The 22,183-nt window shown below is 47.3% G+C and overlaps 1 protein-coding gene across 1 annotated transcript in view; it reads right to left on the bottom strand.

The window, feature by feature from the left end:
• ADGRL3 (adhesion G protein-coupled receptor L3) overlaps positions 1 to 22,183 on the bottom strand; it is a 210,836-nt gene that overhangs the window by 77,936 nt on the left and 110,717 nt on the right. The window contains exons 8-9 of the mRNA XM_026061900.1: positions 6,965 to 7,270; positions 5,025 to 5,128 (exon numbers count right to left, since the gene is read on the bottom strand). Coding sequence (XP_025917685.1) covers positions 5,025 to 5,128; positions 6,965 to 7,270 — 410 coding nt within the window. The remainder of the gene's footprint in view (positions 1 to 5,024; positions 5,129 to 6,964; positions 7,271 to 22,183) is intronic.

The raw sequence follows: 22,183 nt of genomic DNA, 5'->3' as shown, positions 1-22,183 counted from the left end.
TCGTTGTCATACGTGCTTCCTTCTGGACTGTGCATCTGTGCAGACTGGCATGCTCAGACCCGACAGTTTTCTGTCCCCGGAAAAAGCCTTTTGCCAGCTGAAGGCTGCTGTTGCTCCTACCAGTCTGCAAAATCTGGGCGGGCTGGTCACTAGTAAGTCCTCTCTCTCGGACTGATCGCCAATGCACTCCTAAAAACTGCTTGCAAATCCAAGCAATTCTACTACGACCAACTAAATGCCCCCAGCTAAGCAGCAGTTGAAGAAATGCCCGAGTAAAGGCGCATTAAAGCTCCAACTCTGCAAACTCCTGGGAGATGTAAGAATTTGCCCAAACTCATTTCACGCATGCAGATTTGCTGAAAACCCGGGAACGTGCCATTCCCTTGGGACAGCGTGTGCGGCTGAGGGACGCTGAAGCTACTTCCTAGCACCAATGCTCGCTTCTAAACCTCTCCACCGTCACCCAGAAGATGCAGCTACAGGTCACTGCAATATTGTTGAGCCACCTCTTCTGCAGCAGGCACCGCCGGATCTCTACATATACATATATAGATAGACATACCACGTGTATAACATGAGGGGTGCCTGCCATGATGGCCATATGACACGTTAATGTTAACTTCCCTAATTCTTTTGAGCATTTCCCACTGAAATTAAGGCTTCTCCTATATATATCAGGACACGTAATATTCTTTTCTAATGTAATATTCGCTTCCCAAAAGCTAATGACGTCTCTGCTGGCCGTAGGAACCAAGAACAACCCTAGGAGGTCATTCGTGCCAGGGCGCAGCAAGGGTTGGGCTGTCACTGAGAGGCGAGCAAGAAGCAAGGAAAAACGTGCAAAGAGCTGGCTGTTCTGCTGGGGGGCTGAAGGAGGCAAAAAAAGGGAATAAAAAAAATAATAAACTTCTTTTTGACTTGAGACTAAACTTTTTTTTCATTTTCTTTTCTCACTGTGGGAAAAATAAAGGGATTCTGGGATAAAAGAAACCATTGCGTTCAAACCAAATCGGATTGCTCGTTGTTCTGGGTGAGTTTTACCCTTTTACAAATTGGTCAAATTTGGTGGTGGAATGTAAGTTTGAAGGGGGCAAAAATGCTTCCTGCCAAAAATGCCAAGACACAAAACGGAGCTTTCTAGCTCGCTCAAAAAATGTTCCCTTACTTCATTTGAGGATTCTGGCAGGATTCAGGCCAGGTTTACGAATTAGCATCGGTATACCTGAAATCACACTGTGCAACAGTTTGCTAATGTTTTCCTAGTTGCACCACTGTCTTTTGTCTTTTTACAACTGAAGAGACTGTAAAACAATTGCTCTTGGCCAGGGCATATATTCCTGCCTTTTTCATAGACTTTGGGGAAGGGAAATTGGGAGTTTTGCCTGGAAAGGCTAACAGCAACCCTCCTTGGCAGCACCATTCTCTGTTTTTTTCCTACCTTTCTCAGAGGGAACTGGTTGTGGAAGAGGGCAGCAGAATACAAACTGACAGCAATCGCAGAGAAGGAAATATATTGGGAAGAAAATTCAGAGGGAATAAGAAAGAGATGATGGGGAAGCGAGCGTATGTGCTGAAACATCAGTGGTCATTAAGGCAAATTTTCCCGCAGCCTGAGGCTGATTTTGATATCTATCTATCTATATCTATCTATATAAAAGATGGTATGAAAGATTGAACTAGGATTTTTGAAACCAGTCACATAAAGATGGACCGGTCAGCTTTAAAGGCCGTGGAGGTGATGCCATTTTCTGAAGGGTCAAACATCTGACAGACTTTGTCAGGAACCACCAGCTGCCAACAGCTGGGTTGCAAGGCTTAAATAGGGACTTTGCACCAATTCCTGAGCCTGCAAGGCCTTCGCAACCATTTTCTTTCTCTAGCAGAGTTTTCCTTATACGTGTGCATTCATACGAGATGGTCGGAGTCTATCATTCTCATTGGTGGGGCTTTCTAACGCATTTTTTGGAGAAGACCCAATTCCATTCGACCACCTCGGGGTGGACACTGAGATGCAGTGGTGTGCTCCGCAAAATCCCTCTCACTGTCTTGAGCCCTAAAACGCATCTGCTCTTTCTGACTGTATCAGCTGGTCTGTTTGGGAGGACAACATGAACAAAAAGGCACCTCCTCTTTCAGAGTCTGAGCCTCGTGGTGCTTTTTCTCCCAGGCAGCACCCTCAACCGAAAGCCGCAGCGAGGAAAAGGCTTTTTCAGGCAAACCACATGCTGCACAAAGGCTGGTACTGATGAAAGCACGAGGTAAAACAAACAGTCTAAGGCTGAACGTATGACCTCATGATCAGGACGGTGCAATGTATCCAAAGATGACCTTTTTGCTTCCTTTTACTGCCTGACTCTAGAAATAACCCACGTAACAGTGCATAATTCAATAGCGCTGGCAAGTTTATTCTCCTGCTACGTTCTGAGGGCATGGTAGGCACCAACAATAAAGTTAAAGTAAATGTCAGGAGGCCAATGAATTGCTGAAGTGGACATTTGTTCTGATCTTCCATCAAGCACAATAACTCTAATGGAAGCTAATAGAGGGTTGTAAAACCTAATACCATGATACAAGCAGGCAAACACCCAGTGTACAGTCGGAGCTCAGCGGGAGAAAGGAAAGAAGCAGGCAGTAAACCTTACCTCACTACAGAGACATGCAAGCAAGCATGCAGGTCCCCTAACAGCTTCTCCAGCTTCGCTGCAATCCCTACGGGGGACCTATCACCCATCTTCCTGAGCAGCTTGGACCCAGCAGGGGATTTTTGAGGGACAGAAGCAGATGAGGAGCAAAGACACAGTGAGCAGGTATGAGCCCCAGCCGCCAAAGGGGTGTTTCTGCCAATTTTGTGAGCTGTGCTGCAACCACGGAGGCTGTGGGATGGGTGGCCAAGGAGGCACAGAGCGCTGGGTAAGAAGGAGAGCCGAGATGCTGGGTGCAAACTTCTCCTTGCCCTTGCGTCATGGCTTACCTACCTGTTCCTCTACCTACCTACCACCACGGCAGCAAGAAGAGGAGCTGGCTTTGCTCTGGAGAAAGGAGGCTTCTTTCCCAGCTTGAGAGAGGTGCCAGAGCGGACCATTAGGCACCACCACCCCCAGTCCTGCAGCAGGCTTGGGGCAGGGAAGCGCCCCGGGACACAGCGAGGACATGAGACCCCAGCGCTCCTTTATGGAGATAAACCAGGCCCCACCTCTAAGCGCAGTGACGACTTCCCAGCCTCTGGCTCAGGCTGGGAAACCACGCGGCAACTGGGAATTTCACAAGTAATTTAAAACCAGTGTTTGCGATAAGGGTCCTACTGAGCGCAAATCCCAACGCAAGCCCCCCAGTAACCCTGGCAGGGCTTTCCTCTCCAAAGCCGCTCCTGGAAAGGCTTGACCATTTGTAGCCCCTCTTCATAGCGGTTGGGTCACACAGTCCCAAAATGCCAGCAGATCCCCACTCAGGCACCAAAAGGTTGGATCCAGACCTACGCGGCAGCTTCTCCTAGTCTTTCCACCGAGGGGTGGAAGGTTCCCAAAGCTGAACACAGCTGAATTCCTCCAGAAAAATCATACCAAAAAAAAAAAAAAAAGAAAAAAAAAAGCCCAGTCCCCACTGAGGCCTGCTGGGTACTTCTGAAAATCTGGCTCTTCGATTTTAGCCTGCTTTGAAAGCGCATAACAAATTAAACGGAGCTCATTCGTTACGCAAATGAGAGCTGCGCTTTCAAATAAAAGAAGCCTAACCTTGATGGAGGTTTCCTCGGCGCAGGCTATTTTTTCCCTCCGCTAATGGCTAACGGCCTAGCCGTCTTCGCCGAGCAGCAAGAGGTCTCCCAGCTGCCCGGCTGAATTACGACGAGAGTAAGTAATATTAACCCCTCCAGCGTAAGCGTGCGGGTCATAAAACAAGAGCTGCACAGCTGCTAGCGGCAGCAAAGGCAGTCCTTATTAATCAGGCAGCCCGATGGGACGCCGGGAGAGCTACCACCCTCCTGCGGGGGACGGAAGGGGCACCGGCGCCGGAGCAGCCCCGTGTCAATTGACATCCTTCCCTCTTTTGGGGGGAATATAAATACAGGTTATGCCGGATAGGGTTGATTGGGAGGGTATATGCTAGCGATTCACAGGTTACCAAGCCTCGGTTAACGTGGGCGACGGGGAGGAGGAAAAGAAAACGTTGCCCCATCCCGTTGCTCGTCTCGCCGGGAGCGCGACGTTTCCACCGCGCAGCGGCACGGCTGGCCGGTACCGCCGGGGCTCTCCTACTTCGGCCAAAGGAGCGAATAGATCCGCACAACTGCTGTAATAAGGATTCAGCCCACAGACACTGTGGCGTAAACACACATCTGGTCTCTGTTTGCAGCGAAATCAGCTGAAAGCACCACTGTGCATCAATAACAAAACCGCACAACATGTAGCTACCAAATAAGCTCTGCTTGTCTCGAACTTCTATTGTCACATGTTAATGCGCTTCGAACACTGATAAATGATGAAGCGCTACAAAACATTCATCAAGGGACTTAAGAGTCAAAAGATACGCATTACTGCAGCATTGTTTTCTATTCCATCAGCCCTTTTACAGCTTGGGAAGAAGTTAAAACCGGAAAGTCAGTAGCACGATCCAAACGTGTCACGCTGAGCCTGCCCTTCTCTGGGAAAGATTTCTCATCTACAGGGTCTGTCTTGCGCTTGCAAGGCAGAAAATCCTCGGGGATGTGTGAAGGGGAAAGTTCCCTTTTGCAATAAGTCAGCGTTTTCCGTATTGTCCACTGACCTCCTCCTTTTCTTGCCACAGACGAGCAATGTCATCCATTCTGGTTTAGCTCCCCTCTCCAGACCTTTGCCTCTCCCCCACCCTCTTTGCCCTAATTTCCATAGGATTTTTACAGCCTTGCTCTCTCCTCACAACTACTCGTGGCTCATGCCTAGGAGTTGGCACAGCCACTGCGACTGCTGGTCACTTTGGAAAACAACCAGGGAACGGAGGCAAAGGCCGTGCGCAGGCGCGGTGCGGTCAACGCGTGGGAAGGGCTTTACCTTCTGCGTGATGTGGTTGATCCAGGGAGAAGAGCAGTTGCTGAGGTCCGGTCCTTGGGGGTCCCAGATCCCGTCRGGCGTGAGGCACCGGAAAGTCGCGACACCTGCAAAGGGGAAAGCTGCTGCGTTCAGTGCTGCCGGCTGCGTTTCCCCATCGGGACCCAGGCTCACAGGCTTTGTTTCACCAGGCCTGAGACCTCGTGCAAAGCCTGGTAGCTCATTGGTGTTCAGGAGCTCAGGAGGACACTTCTGACTCATCTCAGTGTCCTAATCTCCCACGACCTTAGCGCTTAGGGGCTTTAAGGCATAACAGACCCACGAGGGCAGGGACATTATCTCCATTTCACTAGCCGGAGACTACGGAGACACCCAACAGGATTTGCCCAAGGCCAGGCAGGACGGCTGCTAAGGAGCAAGAAATTGAAGCTGGATCTTGCAAGCCAGGCCAGCACCCAAGGCCACTTTGCCTGCTCTGTCCCACCGATGGCGCGCCAGGATCCGACCCCAACTTCCTCRTCCCCTGCTGCTTTATGGAGATTTTACTCCTTTGAATAATATACTGCAGCTTTTAATGAATCCCACGAATCCCAGAATCCCAGAAATTAGAGATGGGGAAGGCTTATCACCTGCTCCAGACCATCCCCCGCCAACAGGGCTTTTTTTCCCTGCAGTATTTTCACCCAGTCAAGTTTCCYGTAACTCATGCAACAGGACACTCCGCTTCCCTGCAGGGATGCTCCAGGCTCATAGTCCTTGCATGTGGAAAATGCTTCCCTGCCTCCAGCCGTGATTTGCCTTTGCATTATTTCTTTTCCTTCTCATCGATTCAGTTCAGACTCTCCTCTCTCTGGGAACTATACGACAGGCTTTTTGCACACTTAATTTTATCAAGTAGGGCTGAGAAAGATAGGGAAAAATATTCTTTATCTACTCTCACCGCTCACTTCTTCCCATTCCCCTCATACTTCACATACATTTTACCAGGCTGACCTCACTGAATTCGGGAGAGAGTCAGAATTGGGATTCACAAATGCAAATGGCTCCCCCGGGCAGCGGAGCGGAGAATTAATAGAGAGTCTCCTCCGCAAGCCAGATCCCTCCAGCCTCTACTTCTCAGGCAATTTCCCCCACCTTCTGCACCAGGACTAGCTTGAAAAATAAATACTTTCTACAAATCGCATTTGTTAACATACAGTCAAGTAAACCGCATGCCAAAATCCATTACTCGCTCCACCATGTTTTAGTTTGGACAGAAACTTTCAGAAGCAACCTTTTGGAAACAAGCAACTGGGGGGAAGAGCGGAAGAAAAGAAGCAAAATCCAATCAACAGTAGACCACTGGGAAAGATTTGGCCTTGTTCTTCCCCCTGCTTTCCCCGTTGGTCATGTTGGATGCTGGCTGCAGTTTGGAAAAATCACACGCGCAGGTTCAGGAGCCTGAGCTGGGAATACCCGCGTTCGGAAGCGCTGGCCRCAGCCTTTGAAATGCAAACAGCAAAGCAGGAAGCGCTGTCAAAACGCAGGTTTTGTTGATTTTCTTTCCCCCCCCCCAAACAAGCAAAACTTCAGGCATCAACCCATCAGTCACTCAGCCTGGAGACTACAATTACAGGCAGAGCAGGGATAATATAAAATTTGCAGAGGAAAGGTCTCTTCTGGCTATTGGTGCTCAATGCCACAAGGTGGTAAGTGGTCTCCTCTCTCATGGCTGGAGCTTGGGCYGCCCAAGACCCTGCACAAGGTGCTCAGCATCCTTAGGTTTGGGTCCTTGGTGCAGCTGTGCTTTCCAAGGCCGCCTGCCATACTTCACTGGGGTAACATACGGGTGCCAAAAGGCATCAGCGCGCTCCACCGATGAGAACGCAGATGCCCAAGGGGCCCATGTTCAAGCCGGTCACCTACAGAAGTGGCTCACCTCGTCCCACCATCCCTCAACTCACCGATGGAGCCCATGGGACAAGGCTGCTTGGCCACCTGGCCCTGCCGGGTCCGAGACCACATAATGTCGCGGGCTTCCACGGGGTCGCAGCTCTCGGCCCCAGCYGGCGGGAGCTGGGAGGAGGCCGGCGGCGGATGCGTGGTCACCTCATCGGGGACGTCGGCCATGGGCGACGGCGTGCTGGTGCTCCTGTTCCTCCTGCCCGCGGCYGAGGCRGTGGTGGGCCGGCTGGTGCTGCTGGTGGCCGCCCGCACCGTGGTGCTGCTGGGGGTGCTTCCCAGGCCCAGTGCTCCTGACGGTGACGCTCCTGAAACGAGGTGAGAGTGGATTAGAGAGAGGAAGGGAAAAAAAAAAGGGGGGGGGTGCTGCTTTTAAGGTGTGCAYGGAGTGATGGTTTCCCAGGAAAATCTGCAAGAGCCAAGTCACAGTGGCTGCAGACGAATGAAGACGCAACGAGAGCCGTAAGAGCACGCGTCCTCCTCATCTGCTATCGCTCGCTGGCCCCAATGCCGCTCCGGTGCACGGGCACCTCTATATACCACGTCTTAAATTCCCATGCCCYGAGTTCCCTAACACCCACTGCCACCTCTTCCAGCATCCCAAAATCCTCCCTTAAAATCAGAGCAGCTCCATGTCCAGCGACATGGATAAGAGTTCGTTCATTAAAGACAGCCATGTGGGAACTCCAGGCTAGCCAGAAATTAAAATTAAACGCCAGGATCGCCCTGCTGCCCAGAGGAACAACCTCAAACCACCCAGCAGGCTTAGCCTGTAAGCTCCAGAGAGCAGAGACTATCATCTCTTCTAGGGCTGGTGAAGCAGACCACGCTCGCTATTAGCGCGGTATTAGTTATTAATGTATAATGATATTGCTGTCACTGGAGTTCAGGTAAACGCTCACCCAAGTCAAACCCATTGAAATTACATAGGTGCTTGCCTTCACTGTAGAATAGCAGTTTTTCTGTCCTGATTTTTTTTTTTGGTAATTTAAAAAATGCCCCTGGTGCCAAGCCCAYGGCACTGTGAGCAATTCTCCCACCCCAGAGTAATCAATAACACAGCAGTCGAGGCACACGCTCTCGCTGGTTTTAGCCAGTTTCTTTACAAGCCTGAGAAACCCTCAAACTTCCAAACTAAGTCAGAACCTTCATAAACATCATTTTCCAAGGGATCGGTATTTTTGAGCAAGAAAACGTTGCATTTAAAAATCCCAGCTCTATGATCCCTCAGAAAACTAGATTATATTCTCTCTCTGGCCTTCACAAAAAAGAGCTATTGTACAATATGCGTTAAACCTCCTGACCAAGGTCACACGGGGAACCCAAAATCAGGTCTCCCAAGTCCTGGGCCAACAGGCAGATGATGAACCAGTGGATAGCGGAGATTTTTTGGATGCACTGTACTTTTTTTTTGAGCAATAATATATAAGATGCTTTTGCAGCAATTGCTTGCTCTTCCCATTTCTCTGGTTAATTTAATTGCTTTGCAGCTCTGCCTGCACACTTTACGCTATGGGTTTTCCTATTTTTTAATTTCCAGATAGGCATTTCACTCTGATCCACCAGAAGGCCTTGCTGGTCAGCAATGTCCACAGGGGCTTCACCCTGCTTGGCCCTCTCCTGCCAGCTCCCCACCACGGCGGGTCAGCACAGGAACCTGTGGTTTATGCATATGCGCACACAAACATACGGGGAGCACTCAGAGTTTTGAAAAATGTAGACGTTTCAGCAATCACCCTGCTCGCTGATCAGATTTTCCAGCCTTCTCGTGCCACCTCGCTTTCACTATGAGTCCTGGGTTTGAACGGATTCCAAAAAATACACAGCAAAATCCTGCAGACATTGATGGTTTTCTTCTAGTTGCTGTTCAAAGCCGTGCTAAATCACCAAGCAGGACGTGATTTCCAACTGACGTGACTGGGAGGCYTAAAATTTGGAGAGAACTTCAGCAAGTTTTACCTGTTTTCACTACAGCAGGTCTTGCCGTGAGTACGTATTTCATTCCTTCCCAATAATGATGATCAGCTCAATAGCTACGACCTGCAGAAATTTTCCCATTGCCGTATGTAATAACGACTTTTACTTTCCGTTTGCAAAATGACTGATGTCATGCACGACAGATGCAGAGGTACCAAGTAGATATAGTGGATACAGGTTCAAAGGAAAAACTGGTAAATCACCCTTAAAAATCATTCGTACGGTCATTTGTGAGCACATATGGATAAGGAGGAGATTTCAAGCAGCCAGCAGAGAAAAGTAACTAGCTCAAACTTAAAAAGAAAGACAACAATTCCCCTAACAGGTCCTGAAAATGGGTCACATCTGTCCCTATGTAGCCAACAGAAGAGGTGGGCTGATTTGCAAAACTGCTGAGCACCCAAGGAGCACCCAAGGAGCTCCCACTGATCTGCGTGCCCGGGGGGTGCATTTTTGAGCCTTGCTTTTCATTGACAACCATCAAATAGCCTGAGGCATGGTGTTTTTGGAATAGCCCYGGCAACTTGACTGTATCAGCTGTGCACAAGGCATTTATGGGCATCTTCCCGTAACCAGACAGTGGGAGTTATTTAATCTTTCAAAAACCCTTTGGCATCAGTGCCAAAATCTGTACGAAGCCTYGTCTTCTAACTTTTGCCTTTTTTTAACGGCTCCATCATGTACACAGAGCAGCTTACAATAAGTCTCAAAAGAACGGACTTGAAGTTGCCTGAGAGCGAGATGGATGGGATAGCACCGAATTAAGTTCAAAAGCTCTGGTTATTCAACGAGTCAGCTTGATAACGAGCTCCAGCGGCCACCAGCACCATGCTAACAGTGCTGAATTTCACCGGCCACAGGCAGCACCCGCTGCAGATCTTGCTCACCTAACTACGYGCTTTAAGACCAAGTTAACTGGTTAGAAGAAAAAGAAGGTGGCATCAGGATCATTTACATATAAATGATGCTCAGATCCAAGCAAAACCACAAACAGACTGCAACCTGTGCAAAACCACCCAAGTCCTATAGTATAGGACCTCTTCCCGGGGTCCTTAGACATGGGAGATGGCTTTTCTGGATGACYCTGGCTAACATAATTGTATTCACAATTATTTACGTGTGTTGGTGCCACGTTCGGACAAATATAGCGCTGCCTACTTCTGAGAGGCTGCGAGAAACACAAAACCTGAAGGTCTCTCCCACCCTCCCTGCTAATTTTGCCCTTTTCCTATTTGGCAAATACGGCCTTTGCTTACTGCACTCCTTTTTTTCCCCATTTCTTCTTCTATTGAGCGATGGTACACGTTGTATTTACATAGCGATAAGAAGGTTTAGGCAAGTCTTGAAAGAAGAAACACACAAAACCCCCAAACCTAATGCGGTTGGAAGATTATATTTAAAAAGAGAGATCACAGCTGCTTTTCTCTTGCCTGTCACCTAAACACATCCCATGGGAATTAGTTTTCTACAGGCATTCTCTAACCCGTTTCAGAATATTTTCTGAAACTCACTAGAAAAGAATAATTATTTTAAAATGAATACATTCCCATTTGCGTTTTCTTTTTCGTGGCTTTCCTCCCAACGTCCTTTATGTTGACGGAAAAGGAACGCCGAAGCCTAGGAGCACCTAGGTCGAGCCTTGCATACGCCCTGCCATTCCTAGGAGTTGTAGGAGCACGTCTCTAGCAATCCAGTTGTTGGCCCACTGCTGGGTTGCAACGTTATGCTAAGCCCACGCCACAAAAGACTTGCCCTGCAGAACCATATCATGTCAGGTGTCCACCGGAAAACCAAAGAGCACGTGCTGGTGCCACCCAGGAGCTGTGGCACAGAGAACCAACAAGGTGAGATGAGCTCCCAAATTAAGTACAGCTCCTTTCATGCATTTGAAGGAAACTGTGATTTTTATTTTTWTTTTACTGCAGATGAGGGCCTAGGAGGCCTCACACCAAACATCTGAACAGGCCTCCGCTGTACGGACGCGGGCTGTGATTTGTGGAAGCCGTGCCAGAATCGTATGCGAATGTGAAAGTTCCCACCGTGCTTTTGGACACGTTGTTTTTTTTTTTTTTCTTGTTAGATCTTTATCGACCGAGACTGACAAAGTGCTCGCAAAAACCATTAATGGGAAAAAAGATTAGATAYGCAATAGCCCCACTGCGTTCAACGCAACCATGCTGTCTTCAACACAGCTGTATGTAGTCCTGGACCCCCCAAAAGCCATATGARATACAAATGCAGTCTTTTAGATACGCAGCTCTTCCCCCTTTCCTCCCCTTACCTAAAGTCTGAGACAGAGGGGGAGGTGGTTGCATCTGGGAGAAGAAAGATCCATTTCCCTTGTGGACCGGTGTCAAGTGGAAAAATCCCTTCTGGAAGGCTACRAAAGCCCTACGTGGTGGGGGATCGTGCATTTGTGCCCAAGGCCACCCTGCCCACGTGCAAATATTCTGCCAAGCCTGGATGGACGTTGCGATGAATCCAAGCCAGATGTCAAGCGAGTCCCACGTACTAGGGAGAAACTTAGCGCTGTGGTCCAAGATACGGTGCAAACTCAGCTGTTTTATTGCGCTTCAAGCTGGAATCACTTAACACAAAGTTTTTTTTCCTCCAAACCTTTGTTTGAGCATTTTAAATTAACCCTAAAGACAGAGAACGAGAGCTCAAGTGCGTGAAATCATCGTAACAGGCTGAAGTCCAGTTAATCCGCCCAAACTCTTCCTTTCTCACTGCACCACAAACCTCAGCAASACAATCAGGACATTCAAAGCAGCAATTGCACAGGGCCAATTTCCRAACTATGCCTACCAAAGCCATCTGGAATAAAAACTTAACATTTCTAACCACAAACACTTTCAAAACTTAACATTTCCAACCACAATCATTACATGGATCCTACTGAAAGGTCAAGCTTTGCCAAAAACATTCTAGCCATTACTGTGAACTTCCACGTTTTCCTTAGAAAACCTGGAAAACCTTCAAAAAAAGACGAACCCCAACTGGCCGCTTGGTTGTTTTTTTGGTGAAATATCAACATTTATGCTTTTGTAAGGTTTTTTAATGTGTGTGTGAGTGCTTAATATTTTTCTGGCCCCAGCAGCTCTTCCTATCAGGTCCTCAATTTAGTTGTCACTTGAGTTAAAGAAGCTCCTTTTTTCTCTCTGAGGAGCTTATCTTCTCCAAGAAGTCACCGAATCCTACTTAAAATGTGACCATGGTCCACTTCTATCCATCTACAGCTGCAAAGGACATTGCCTAAAATCTTGCCTCCATTTTCCTACCCAGGACCTCTGCTCAGTTCACCTTCCTGAACCTCTCGTGCCCTTCAGCACCCATCCAACCAGAGCAACGTTAATGCCATACGGTTATTGCTGGCCTTCTGCAACTTATCCTGAACATTTGGGCAGCAATTTACCTGGACCGCCACGTATAAGCAACAAAAATATAGCATTTCTTCAACAYCATGCTGTAATGCTTTTAGAAACACAGATGAACTATGCCCATAGGAGCCCTGGTAAACAGGAAAAAATCACAGAAGAGCTGATCTAATAGACAGTACATCAGGATTTATTGTAAATGGACTAATCTAATAGGTTTGAGAGTTCAGTTCAAGAGCCATTTTTAGGCAATCTAGCTTTAAATCGCTCTAGTTCTCAAAAATACTGTCAGATGTGGCTGCATTTAGTTTGAATTTATGTACGTTTGACATATAAAGCCTGACTACTCTTTTTTTTTTTTTTTTTAATCCACATGTTATTTCACACAGGCGGAAAAAAGCACGCAATCCCTTTTCCAGGGCACAACAGCTGCATATTATTACCGAACGTATGCCGTGAACTTCTAACCTCCTAAACAATCTCTGTCCCCTGGTGTGATTCGCATCCATCAGAGCCAGTGGAGCAGATCCTATGCACCGTCTTCCAACGCGAGCACTTCAAACTCTATTAAAGAGAAACCCAGTAGGAATTGCCCCGTACCCCATTGCTACGGAAATCGCTTTGGATTTCAATAGCAGGTGCTGTCAGCTTTTCATTCAGACCATGTTAGAGTATAGACACATGAGCACTACGCGTACAGCTTCAAGAGATTTACTGCAGGCAGAGATTTTTGGGGTTGCTTGTGTTTTTTTTTAAATTAATTAAACCATGTGTATGCCATCTCCATGCACACAACTGAATTTCTATGCAGAACAAGCGCACGTATATGTAAGTAAGTGCGAAGAGGGAGAAACACCTTTTCCTGCCTGTTTGGCAACGGATGCAACTTCATGTAACGTGTATTCCCTGCCTTTTGCCTACATTTCTGCGTCTTTAATTGAGCACCACGCTCTCAACTTCCATGCGCTCTGTGGTGCTGGATGCATCCAGCCCTTCCCCAGCCGTTCTCCACCTCTGCATCTGCAATGAGTAGAAACAAGTTCAGGAGTCATAAAATGCCTACTAATTCCCTAGTGTTTTCTGACCTGCCGGATCATCCCAGCGAGCCCTTCCGGGGCCAAAGGTGCTCTCGGCAACATTGCTGCTTACTCTGCTACCCAAAATGTTTTTTCAGTGCAGGCTACAGGCACAACTCTAATAAGAGAAAACCATCATCTTCAAATAGTCCCTGCTCATCTGGGTGTGTAATATCTCCAATCTAGATGTTAGGCGGCACGATGGCCAATTGCATTCAGATAAATGCCCTGGACTCTTTTAAACATATCATAATCTGATTGCGAATGGCTGGATGGTTACTTTCCAATTTGCGAAATGGTTCAAAGGCCGTAAATAAAAAAGGAATTGGACAGCTTTCAAAAGTACAGATTAGAGTTTTCAATTCGCAGTGATTCGGTGCTCCCAAGCTACACTCCTGTGATCTTTGCATTAATATTTAAAACCCGAGTGTGTTGTGCCGCTATCTTGAAAAAGAGGGCACAGTACAGTCAATCCCAAGGCTGCCAAGGCACGGGAACCCCGGCACCGCTGTGTGCATGAGGCACGTGGGTGGGAAACCTTCTGGCCCTGCTTCCTCCCGTCTGATTTGGCCGGTCGAAACCACACAGGTTGCTTTTCGCAAGCCCCCGTATTCACCAGGCAAAATGCTCCAAAAAGCTGTCTTTTCTCATCTTGCAAGTGTGCTCTCTGGCCCCTTGCTGGGAGCCCCGGTGCTGCTTGGAGACCTCCGCCRTAAGCAGGTGCTCCTGAAGCCGGGGCAGATGCGGCTGCAGCCTCCCGGCCCCTTCTCGTTCTGCGTTGCGTTGCGTGGAGCAGCCCACCCGTTCCCCAAATTTGCCGGCGGTTCGGCTCCCCCCTCCGGGGTGATGGCTGGAGGGAAGGGAGGGAACAAGACTGCGTTGAACGGGAGACATCCTTCCCGAAAGCAAACTCTCAGAAGCTGGCAAAACTCCATTGCGAGAACATCAATATCCAGCTGCTTTAAGAAATAGAGCAGTTCCCCTGACAAACCCTAAAGCACTCCTTAGCTCCCCTCCAAAACTCGTTATTACTTACGCAGAAACGTCAATATTTTCTAAAGCTCTCCTCTAATAGCGGTCTCCACATTGGCTCAGGAGCTGCCGAAACAACGCTTAACCACAGCACTGGGGTCTAAATTGGTTTTATAGATATCTGATGTTCTGCAGAGGGCTTTAACAGTGAGACAGCCGCTAATATTTTGAAAAACACATTTGCTTCGGCGGAGCGGATTCTTAACAAATAATTTAGGTACTCATGGTCACAACTTGGTCCGCCATCAAGTCCCTGCTGGTGGCCGAACAGGGCCCAGGGCCGGGGACGTTGCTGCAGCTAGTCGTCTCGGTTGAAAAGCAATAGCAGGGAGCTGAGAGGCAGTAAGGAACAGCATCCAAAATCATGGTAGAGGAGGCTTAACCCAACTTGTTTGACTCGTCGAGAGCTACCTGTTTTCACGCAGTTTCAAACTCTTATCCGGGGGTTGGTCACAAGATGACAATATAAGAACAAGGTGGAAAGACCACAACAACAAGGTGGAAAAACCTTCACACTGATTTCTAGCTTTACATCTGTCACCTTTCAGATTCTTCTTTTTAGCAGCTAGCTCAGACCAGCACATGGCAAGGCAAGCATGAAGTTTTTCTCTTGCGATGAGGAAGAATACCCCGATGACCTTGCTGGACTTTGAATCGGGTCTGCAGAAAAGCGGGCCAAAGCAAGTGAACGGTGGTGTTGCAAGGCCGTACGGTTTCAGCAGAAACCATGTACCTACCTCCTCAGGTTTGGCATCTGGTTTTGCACACATCCAGCTTAGGTGCCCTGGGGACTTAGTGGTCCAAACCAAATGCACAGAGGCACCAGGTGCCGGTGTGCCAGAACATCCATTTTTCCATATTGTACTCTCGGCCTGGAAGACTAAACCCTGCCTGACCCATCCAGAATACCAACAAGGGCTTTCTGCACCTTTCCTAACATTGTCACTAGAGAAGAAACTAGAAATTGATAAAGAAAAGCAGATAGCATGATACAGAAATAGCAAGAGTAAATTATATCCTTTAGATTTTTTTTTAAACTGTGTAATCTCATTGCCATTGCATAATATATACATCAATAAACTTAAGTACTGGATGTCACTGCACAGCAAAACATGATATTTTGATCAAAAGAATCACGTCTCAAGCATGGAAAAAACCCAGATACATGTATTCAACCTGTGGGGAAAAAAAGGCAAAAAGAGAGGAAAGAGAGAAGTCTGACCTGGTCCAATGCATACCTTAAAAATACAGCTACTGTCTAGATAAATGTGAATATATTGTTATGTGACCAACACGAAAATATTACAGAAAAGCAGGAAGGAGAGGGAGGGAAAAAGAAGCCAAGGGAGGCATGCAATCTGGATCAGATACGGCAGAGACTCTCCGTTCAGGTATTACTTTAAGTACAGCACAAAACTAGTGGTACAACACCGTGCTAAAGAGCGCCTGTGTGCTTCCAGCACACAGCCCAAACCTCATTCTGCAACTCTCCCAGGTAACATAAAATAAATGCACCAATCTACAGTGTGATTTTTTCCTCCCCTCTTCAATGTCAAATCTATTGAAAAGTTTTTGTTTTGTAAATATTTTACATCAAACGGTTTATTCCGTGCATTGGGACCTGCAACGCTTTTAGCCTTGAACCTTTCACATTCCATGCATGCGTCTAGAAGTCTCATCAATTTGTGGGCAAGTATATTAGTTTTTCTAGTCACTGCAATGCTTTATGGGTACTAAAACTTCAAAATCCCTAATATTTTACATTATCCAGGCAGAACTCTCATTTTATAACAATGCTAACCCAAAATCTAGCTCACTCATGTCATCAAAAGCAACTCTTCTTCCATTATCTTAAATGTAAATGAGAAAAAGCATGCGGCTGAAGCAGACAGAATAATTTATAATGAGAGGAAATCTGTCAGGCCAGGAATGCTAAAAACCAGAACACAATACTGAACTCATCTTGGAAATGAATGAAGTAACAGAGCTGCTAGTATGGCAGCCAGGCTTGGGATGGGAAAGGAGCAGATGGTCACCTGCAGCAGACTCTCATAGTTAGCAGTAAGCAAGCCAACAAACGTTTAAACCTTCAAATAAAATTTAGGCAAGGTTTGGGTTTTTTTTTTTTTTTTTTTAAAGGCTGGAGACTAACTGACCATTGCTCAGAGACACAGACTTGATTGGCGTGCCAACCTGGAATCGTTCGGCAAAACGTAAGGTACAAATAAGGGTAAATTACTGCAGCGGCAAATGGGTCTTGCACTCTGTTCAGCTGCTGCACAATTTGTTCCTATAAAGAGAAAAAAAAGTAACTGTGCCTGAAGAGAGAGGTTTTGATTCAAGAATCTCAGATAGGCAGCGTACTGGATGAACAGGAAGAGGTACCACCACAAGCAATTAAATTTGGAGTGTTTTTTTGCAAGCGTTCCAACAATTTGCTCCCCTTTCCTTGAAGCATTTCGTTGCCATGGCGAAAGGTATAAACCTGTCCACGGATAAGCAGGAAATCTAGGATTGGAGGGCAGTGTGGATCCCAAAACCAGACAGATGGAGGAGAAGTGGGGCAAGCTCCACACCAAGCAAGCAATCCAACGTCCATACGTCTTCCTCTTCCAAAGAACATTGTCCATCATGTGATGGAAGGAGCTCTTCTCTCAAAGCAGGTTATCCCCCAGCTCCTTTTGCAGGGGAATCACCTTCTGAAACGCCTAATGCTAACACACACTATTAGACTAAAGGGACCACTCTTCTGGTCTTCGCTGCCAAGCTCTACGTCCGCAGCACACTTCTGAGTACAACGTACAACTACCCAATCTTCTTGGCAACAGTCGCTTGTAGGAGGGCCTGGCCTACAGGAGGTTTCTTCCAAATTAAGCTGTTATTTTCCCTTATTAAACTTCATATTCGAGCTAAGACAGGGACACTGATTCAGTTAAACCGCCGCTGTCTCCAGCCCATGTTCAGAGTGAAGCATGCAGAAATCTCACAGACACGAGGATGCCTGGCCAAGCAGACTCCAGTGAAGCAACGTACTGTAACGAAGTGAGACGCAACTTCATTTAAGCAACGTGCATCATTTCCAGGTCCAGCATCATTTCCATGCTGCCCAGCTGAGATTTTGTCTTTGGAAATATCAACGTCCGCTTGACGCTACTGGAAAGCAACTTCTTGGGGAAACTCCCCAATACACCCAAAAGCAAAAAACCTGGAAGGCTCCTCATATTTTAAGTGGTGACCTGCTCCTCAGATGGCGCATCATCACAACAGCGTGCTGGCTGTATCAGTGCAAGGGAGAGGGAAGGCGTTGAGATAAGGAGAAAAACCAGTGCTCGGTCCAGCCAACTTTTAAACTTGAGTGAGCGCTCAAAGGATAACAAAACTGATTAAGCAACTTCAGCTGAATATGCTCTGATAGAAAGGAAATGTTAATGGTGTGCAAAGAAATCCAAATAAAACGCACAGGGAAAGAGCAGAAGCTAAAAACAGGTATTAGATTCCTTTTCTCTGCTGCTCTCTGAGCAAATATTGTTCAAGGATGTTGGACAATCTGTTTGCCAGTTGAAGCGTGCAAGACTCTGATAACAATATAACAGAAAATTATTTGTCTGTTCCTATCAAGCCGAGGCAAGTCCAAGCTGTGTTGTTTACCTAAATAAAAAAAAAAAAATGTGGAAGAACTGACCCAGCTTGAGAGTGTGTTGAATAAGACGGGACAGTGCTGCGGGGTGAGGAAAAGAGTAAAATGAGCATGAAGCCAAAAATGTAAAACGAGAATGAAGCAAAGAGCCAGCACCAATTTCTTTCCTTATACAGTTAATATTAAGCTGGCCCTTTCCTGGTTGTTTTTTCCTTTTCATATCATGGAGGCATCTAAATATTAAAATCCAGCCCGGATGGATGAAAGCAGTCCAGACTAGCCAGAGTCACTGAACACTTTTTCCCAGGAACTCCGGTGAGACCATTGCTCTGCAGGGACCTTCTGCCAGCCCCGAGTAGGAAATGCTAACAGCGGCATTGCCGCGCAGAGGCTGGCCCTCCCAGGCGATAGGACATCTGCTGAAATTTCGGCCCAACGCTCAGTAAGCCCCCAGCTTCCCTCTTGCACACGCTTCTCCTCCTGCATGCTAAATAAAGGTTCATTCGTGTGCAACCCGAATTACAGCTCTCCATGCATGTGACAGCGTTTTCGCTGCACAGGTGGGTCTCTTCACCGTGGTGCTGGCTCACCTCCACCGAAGAGCATCTTAAACCGCTATTTTTAGCTCTCTTCCTCATCTCGTGCCAGTTCCAAAGCTTATCACTGCGCATCTCACCTGCCATGGCTCCAAAACTGCTCTTACACCTTCCGCTCGAGTAACAAGCTGCTCCTGCCAGTTGTCTCTCTCTGTTGCTTTCCACTTGCTTTTTCCTTCCGCAAGAGAGCTGCTACCTGCAAACACATCCCCACCCGGAGCTTTCCTCGGGCTCATGCCCGCCTCTCAATTTCCTTAACGCCAGAACCTAGGGTAATCAAGGCCAACGATCTTGGATGCATCCTGGACCTTGACATCTGACCCAAAGAGCAAAGTCCAACAGTGGCAACTTCACAGCCTAGTGCAGGGCTTCAGTTGTCAAAGTTATCTTAAGGACCACCTCGGGCCGCGGGATGCTTCAGAGATGCAGGATGTTATCACTTAGGGTTATAAAACTCTCATTTAGGGCTATAAAATGGCTTTCCCTCCCCTTACGTGCTTCTGCGCAGGAGCGGGGAAGATACGAGGCCTTTCTGCCAAGGGCTGCAGATCCCCGATGCCTGCTTTGAAGTCTCGCAACAACCTTTTCTGCACTGCAGGTAGGGGCCTAATGGCCCAAAGAGTGCTCACCTGAGCACTGAAGGCAAATAAAGCTCATCACACCCCAGGCATTTATCAACAACTTTCTTTCTGAAGGATCCAGCACCGGAGCCTCCTGTGCAGCAGGATATAGAAGGGGGAGCCTTCTTCCCGGCCGACGTGCTTACATCCCGGTGGTGATATTTGCTGAATTACCACTTTCTCCTCCTTTGGAGAGCCGTAACTGGCAGGGTAGTGCTAAACTCCGCTTGCGAGGTGGAAACAGCGTTCGTTTCCTCACCCCCAAAACCGCTGGCTGTGTTTCTGTGCCTATTTCTCTATTTGTACAAGCTCTTCTTCCTCCGCAAAACAAATTAACTGCATCGGATCAACCAGCCCGTGAAAAAAGGGAGGCAATAGAAGATTTGCACTTGAGACACCTGTTTCAATATAACTGGTATCCTTTACTAATGATTTTTTTTTTTTGAGAAGACAAGACAACATTGATACTTATAAAAACCTTTGCAATTCGAGCCCCTTTCAATAAGGTGCGCTCCGTCAAAACTCTAGGCAAAGACCTGCTTTTGCCAACACTAACTGAGCGTGTTGAGAAAAGCACATCATGAGACAGTCAATCTGCTAATAACCCACCTTGAAGCACCTTTCATAGGTGAGAATTTTATACACCAAAAAGTTGCAGCTGATGGATGACGATGCAAGTGATGTTTCAGGGACGTTTCCCATGATGCCCATCTTTCCCTGCCGCGCTGCCATGCAGCAAGACGGGAGCACAGCAAAGCCCTGCTTAAACCCTCCTTGTAAAAAGGCACCCGCATTTTTTTTTTTCTTTGAAATATATATTTGTTTCACATTGTTACCTGGCGGCCAAGGTTGGGTGAGCTGTGGCAGACACGCGGCTGACACGCGGCGGTGGCACAAATGACGTTAGGCAATGCTTTTGTGAAAATGGCACATCATTTGGGCTTCGCAGGCTTCCTTTTCCCTTACTTTCTGCACATCGTTATTGTCCCATAGGAAACAAAAAATGCAAACGCAATGAATAGGACACTTAGGTCAAGACTCTCCTAAGCAGGATCCCAGCGCTAGTCTCCGAACAAGCAGCCTGATTTTTAAAAGTACTATGAAAGCAACATCTCCCGTTGACTTCAAAAAGCACCACCTTGCGTTCAGCCCTTTTGAGTATCAGGTTATTTAGGTGGTCTCAGTCTTGTTTTCCCTTTGGATTGCCCTGGGCCATGAGTCCAGTCTAACATGCAAGGTCAGATTTGAAAAAACTGAAAGAATAAGGTGCCCATTTCCCTCGAGCTCCTTGCGTCACACCTGAAATACTGGTAAATCACAAACACCCACTTCACGCATCCACACGACATTACATTTTAGGGCACTCGCCTCTAAACCAGGTTGTGTCTCTAGAGGTGTTCCTCTCCCTCGACTTTAGAGGGAAGCCAGGTGAATAGTTTAGCCCATGCATCTGACTTTAAATAGCTCAAGTTAGCTGAAATGACTCCCACTGCTTGCTACTGCTGTACACGTATGATTTCTCTGTGTCGGCCGGACAAAATTAGCAGCAGGACCAATCTTCATGATGGTCAGGTTAGATTAGCACTTGTGCTTAGAGTAGCGTCTAAGCGCTGAGGAACATCTGCTTAAGATTTGCTGTGGAGCAACTGCAGAGAGTCGGCGCTGCCCTAGTTCTCCCCGCTCGGTTGGCAAGGAGCCCTGCAACAGCCTACGTGGACCTTCTGCCTCCCGTGCCACCGGTAAAGCTTCAAATCGATTGCCTCGGGGGGTTGACAAATGTCCTTTATTTTCAGCTCTTTAACAAGTTTCACCGCTGGAAATATTATTTCTATCCATGTATTTCTGAACTGCGTTGTATAACGCGCTCCAGAAATCATCAGAAACTGCAGCGGGAGACGGACCACTAATGGGTTTTGCATCAGAACGGAGAGATCTATACTTTTGCAAGTGCTTTGATTTGCTTTAGTTCTATAAAAAGGCTATGGGTTTTAATAATAAGTGACATACCTTAAAAACCATACTAAATTTGTTAACCTGGTATTGCAGATTCAGGGCTGCAGGTAGTCCCCAATGCAGTAAGCCTTGGCTTAAGGTTATTTAAGCTGGCACTTAAGAGCACAGCGTGAGCTAAAATGCTTTCCCAGTCAAAGGCCCAAAACTTTTAAACCCTCATTCGCTCACATCCTCCCTAGAAGATGAGAAAAGTCAGATCAGCACCAAAAGAGGAGGCAGGATTAACGCAGGGATCTGGCATCTCCTCCGAGCAGCTCCTACCTAGCGATGGAGACCTGCTGAGCCCGGCCTGGACTAAGGAGGAGGAGAGCACATGAAACGTGTTTTGCTGTCAACCAGAGAACAAATGAAATCATCTAGGAGGGACCAAGCAGTGCAAGGAGGGAAGGGCGATCCCAGTCTATCTGCGCTGGCCATCAGCTCATTCCCAGCAAGGGCTCCATCAGCCTTAATCTCCCGCACAACCTCCCCCAAACACACTTTCATTCGAGAAAGGCTTAAGGCGAGATTTACATTTTTCCACACAGACTCCTGCCGCAGATGCTTGTGTGTGTAGGAACATGACAGACGCTAAGTCGTAAAGCGGTTATATTTAAACGCAGGTAGGAGTTTTCCTTGAAAATGCCTTGTACCATTCTAAATTTCAGTTCCGTTCCCATTTGTCTAAAAGCAGCAGCGGCAAAGGTTGCAGTGCCACAAATAGAGATCAAGAGGCAGGGAAGACGCAACAGAAGGAGAAAAAAATAGGCTCTGGGTGAATAAGGACCCTGTTTCTGAATAAATGTCCTCAAGACGAGGCAAAAGCTGTGATGAAAAGCGAAGATTTATAAAACATAGCTAATTTGCTAAATTGCCTCAGAACAGAATGTTTTTTTGAAGATTTCCATGGAGAT

The sequence above is a fragment of the Apteryx rowi genome, unplaced genomic scaffold (assembly GCF_003343035.1).
Source record: "Apteryx rowi isolate R43461 unplaced genomic scaffold, aptRow1 scaffold_187, whole genome shotgun sequence".
NCBI classification, from domain to species: Eukaryota; Metazoa; Chordata; class Aves; order Apterygiformes; family Apterygidae; genus Apteryx; species Apteryx rowi.
Note: the sequence above shows the minus strand (reverse complement) of the source record. Positions and strands in the feature narration are given on the sequence as shown.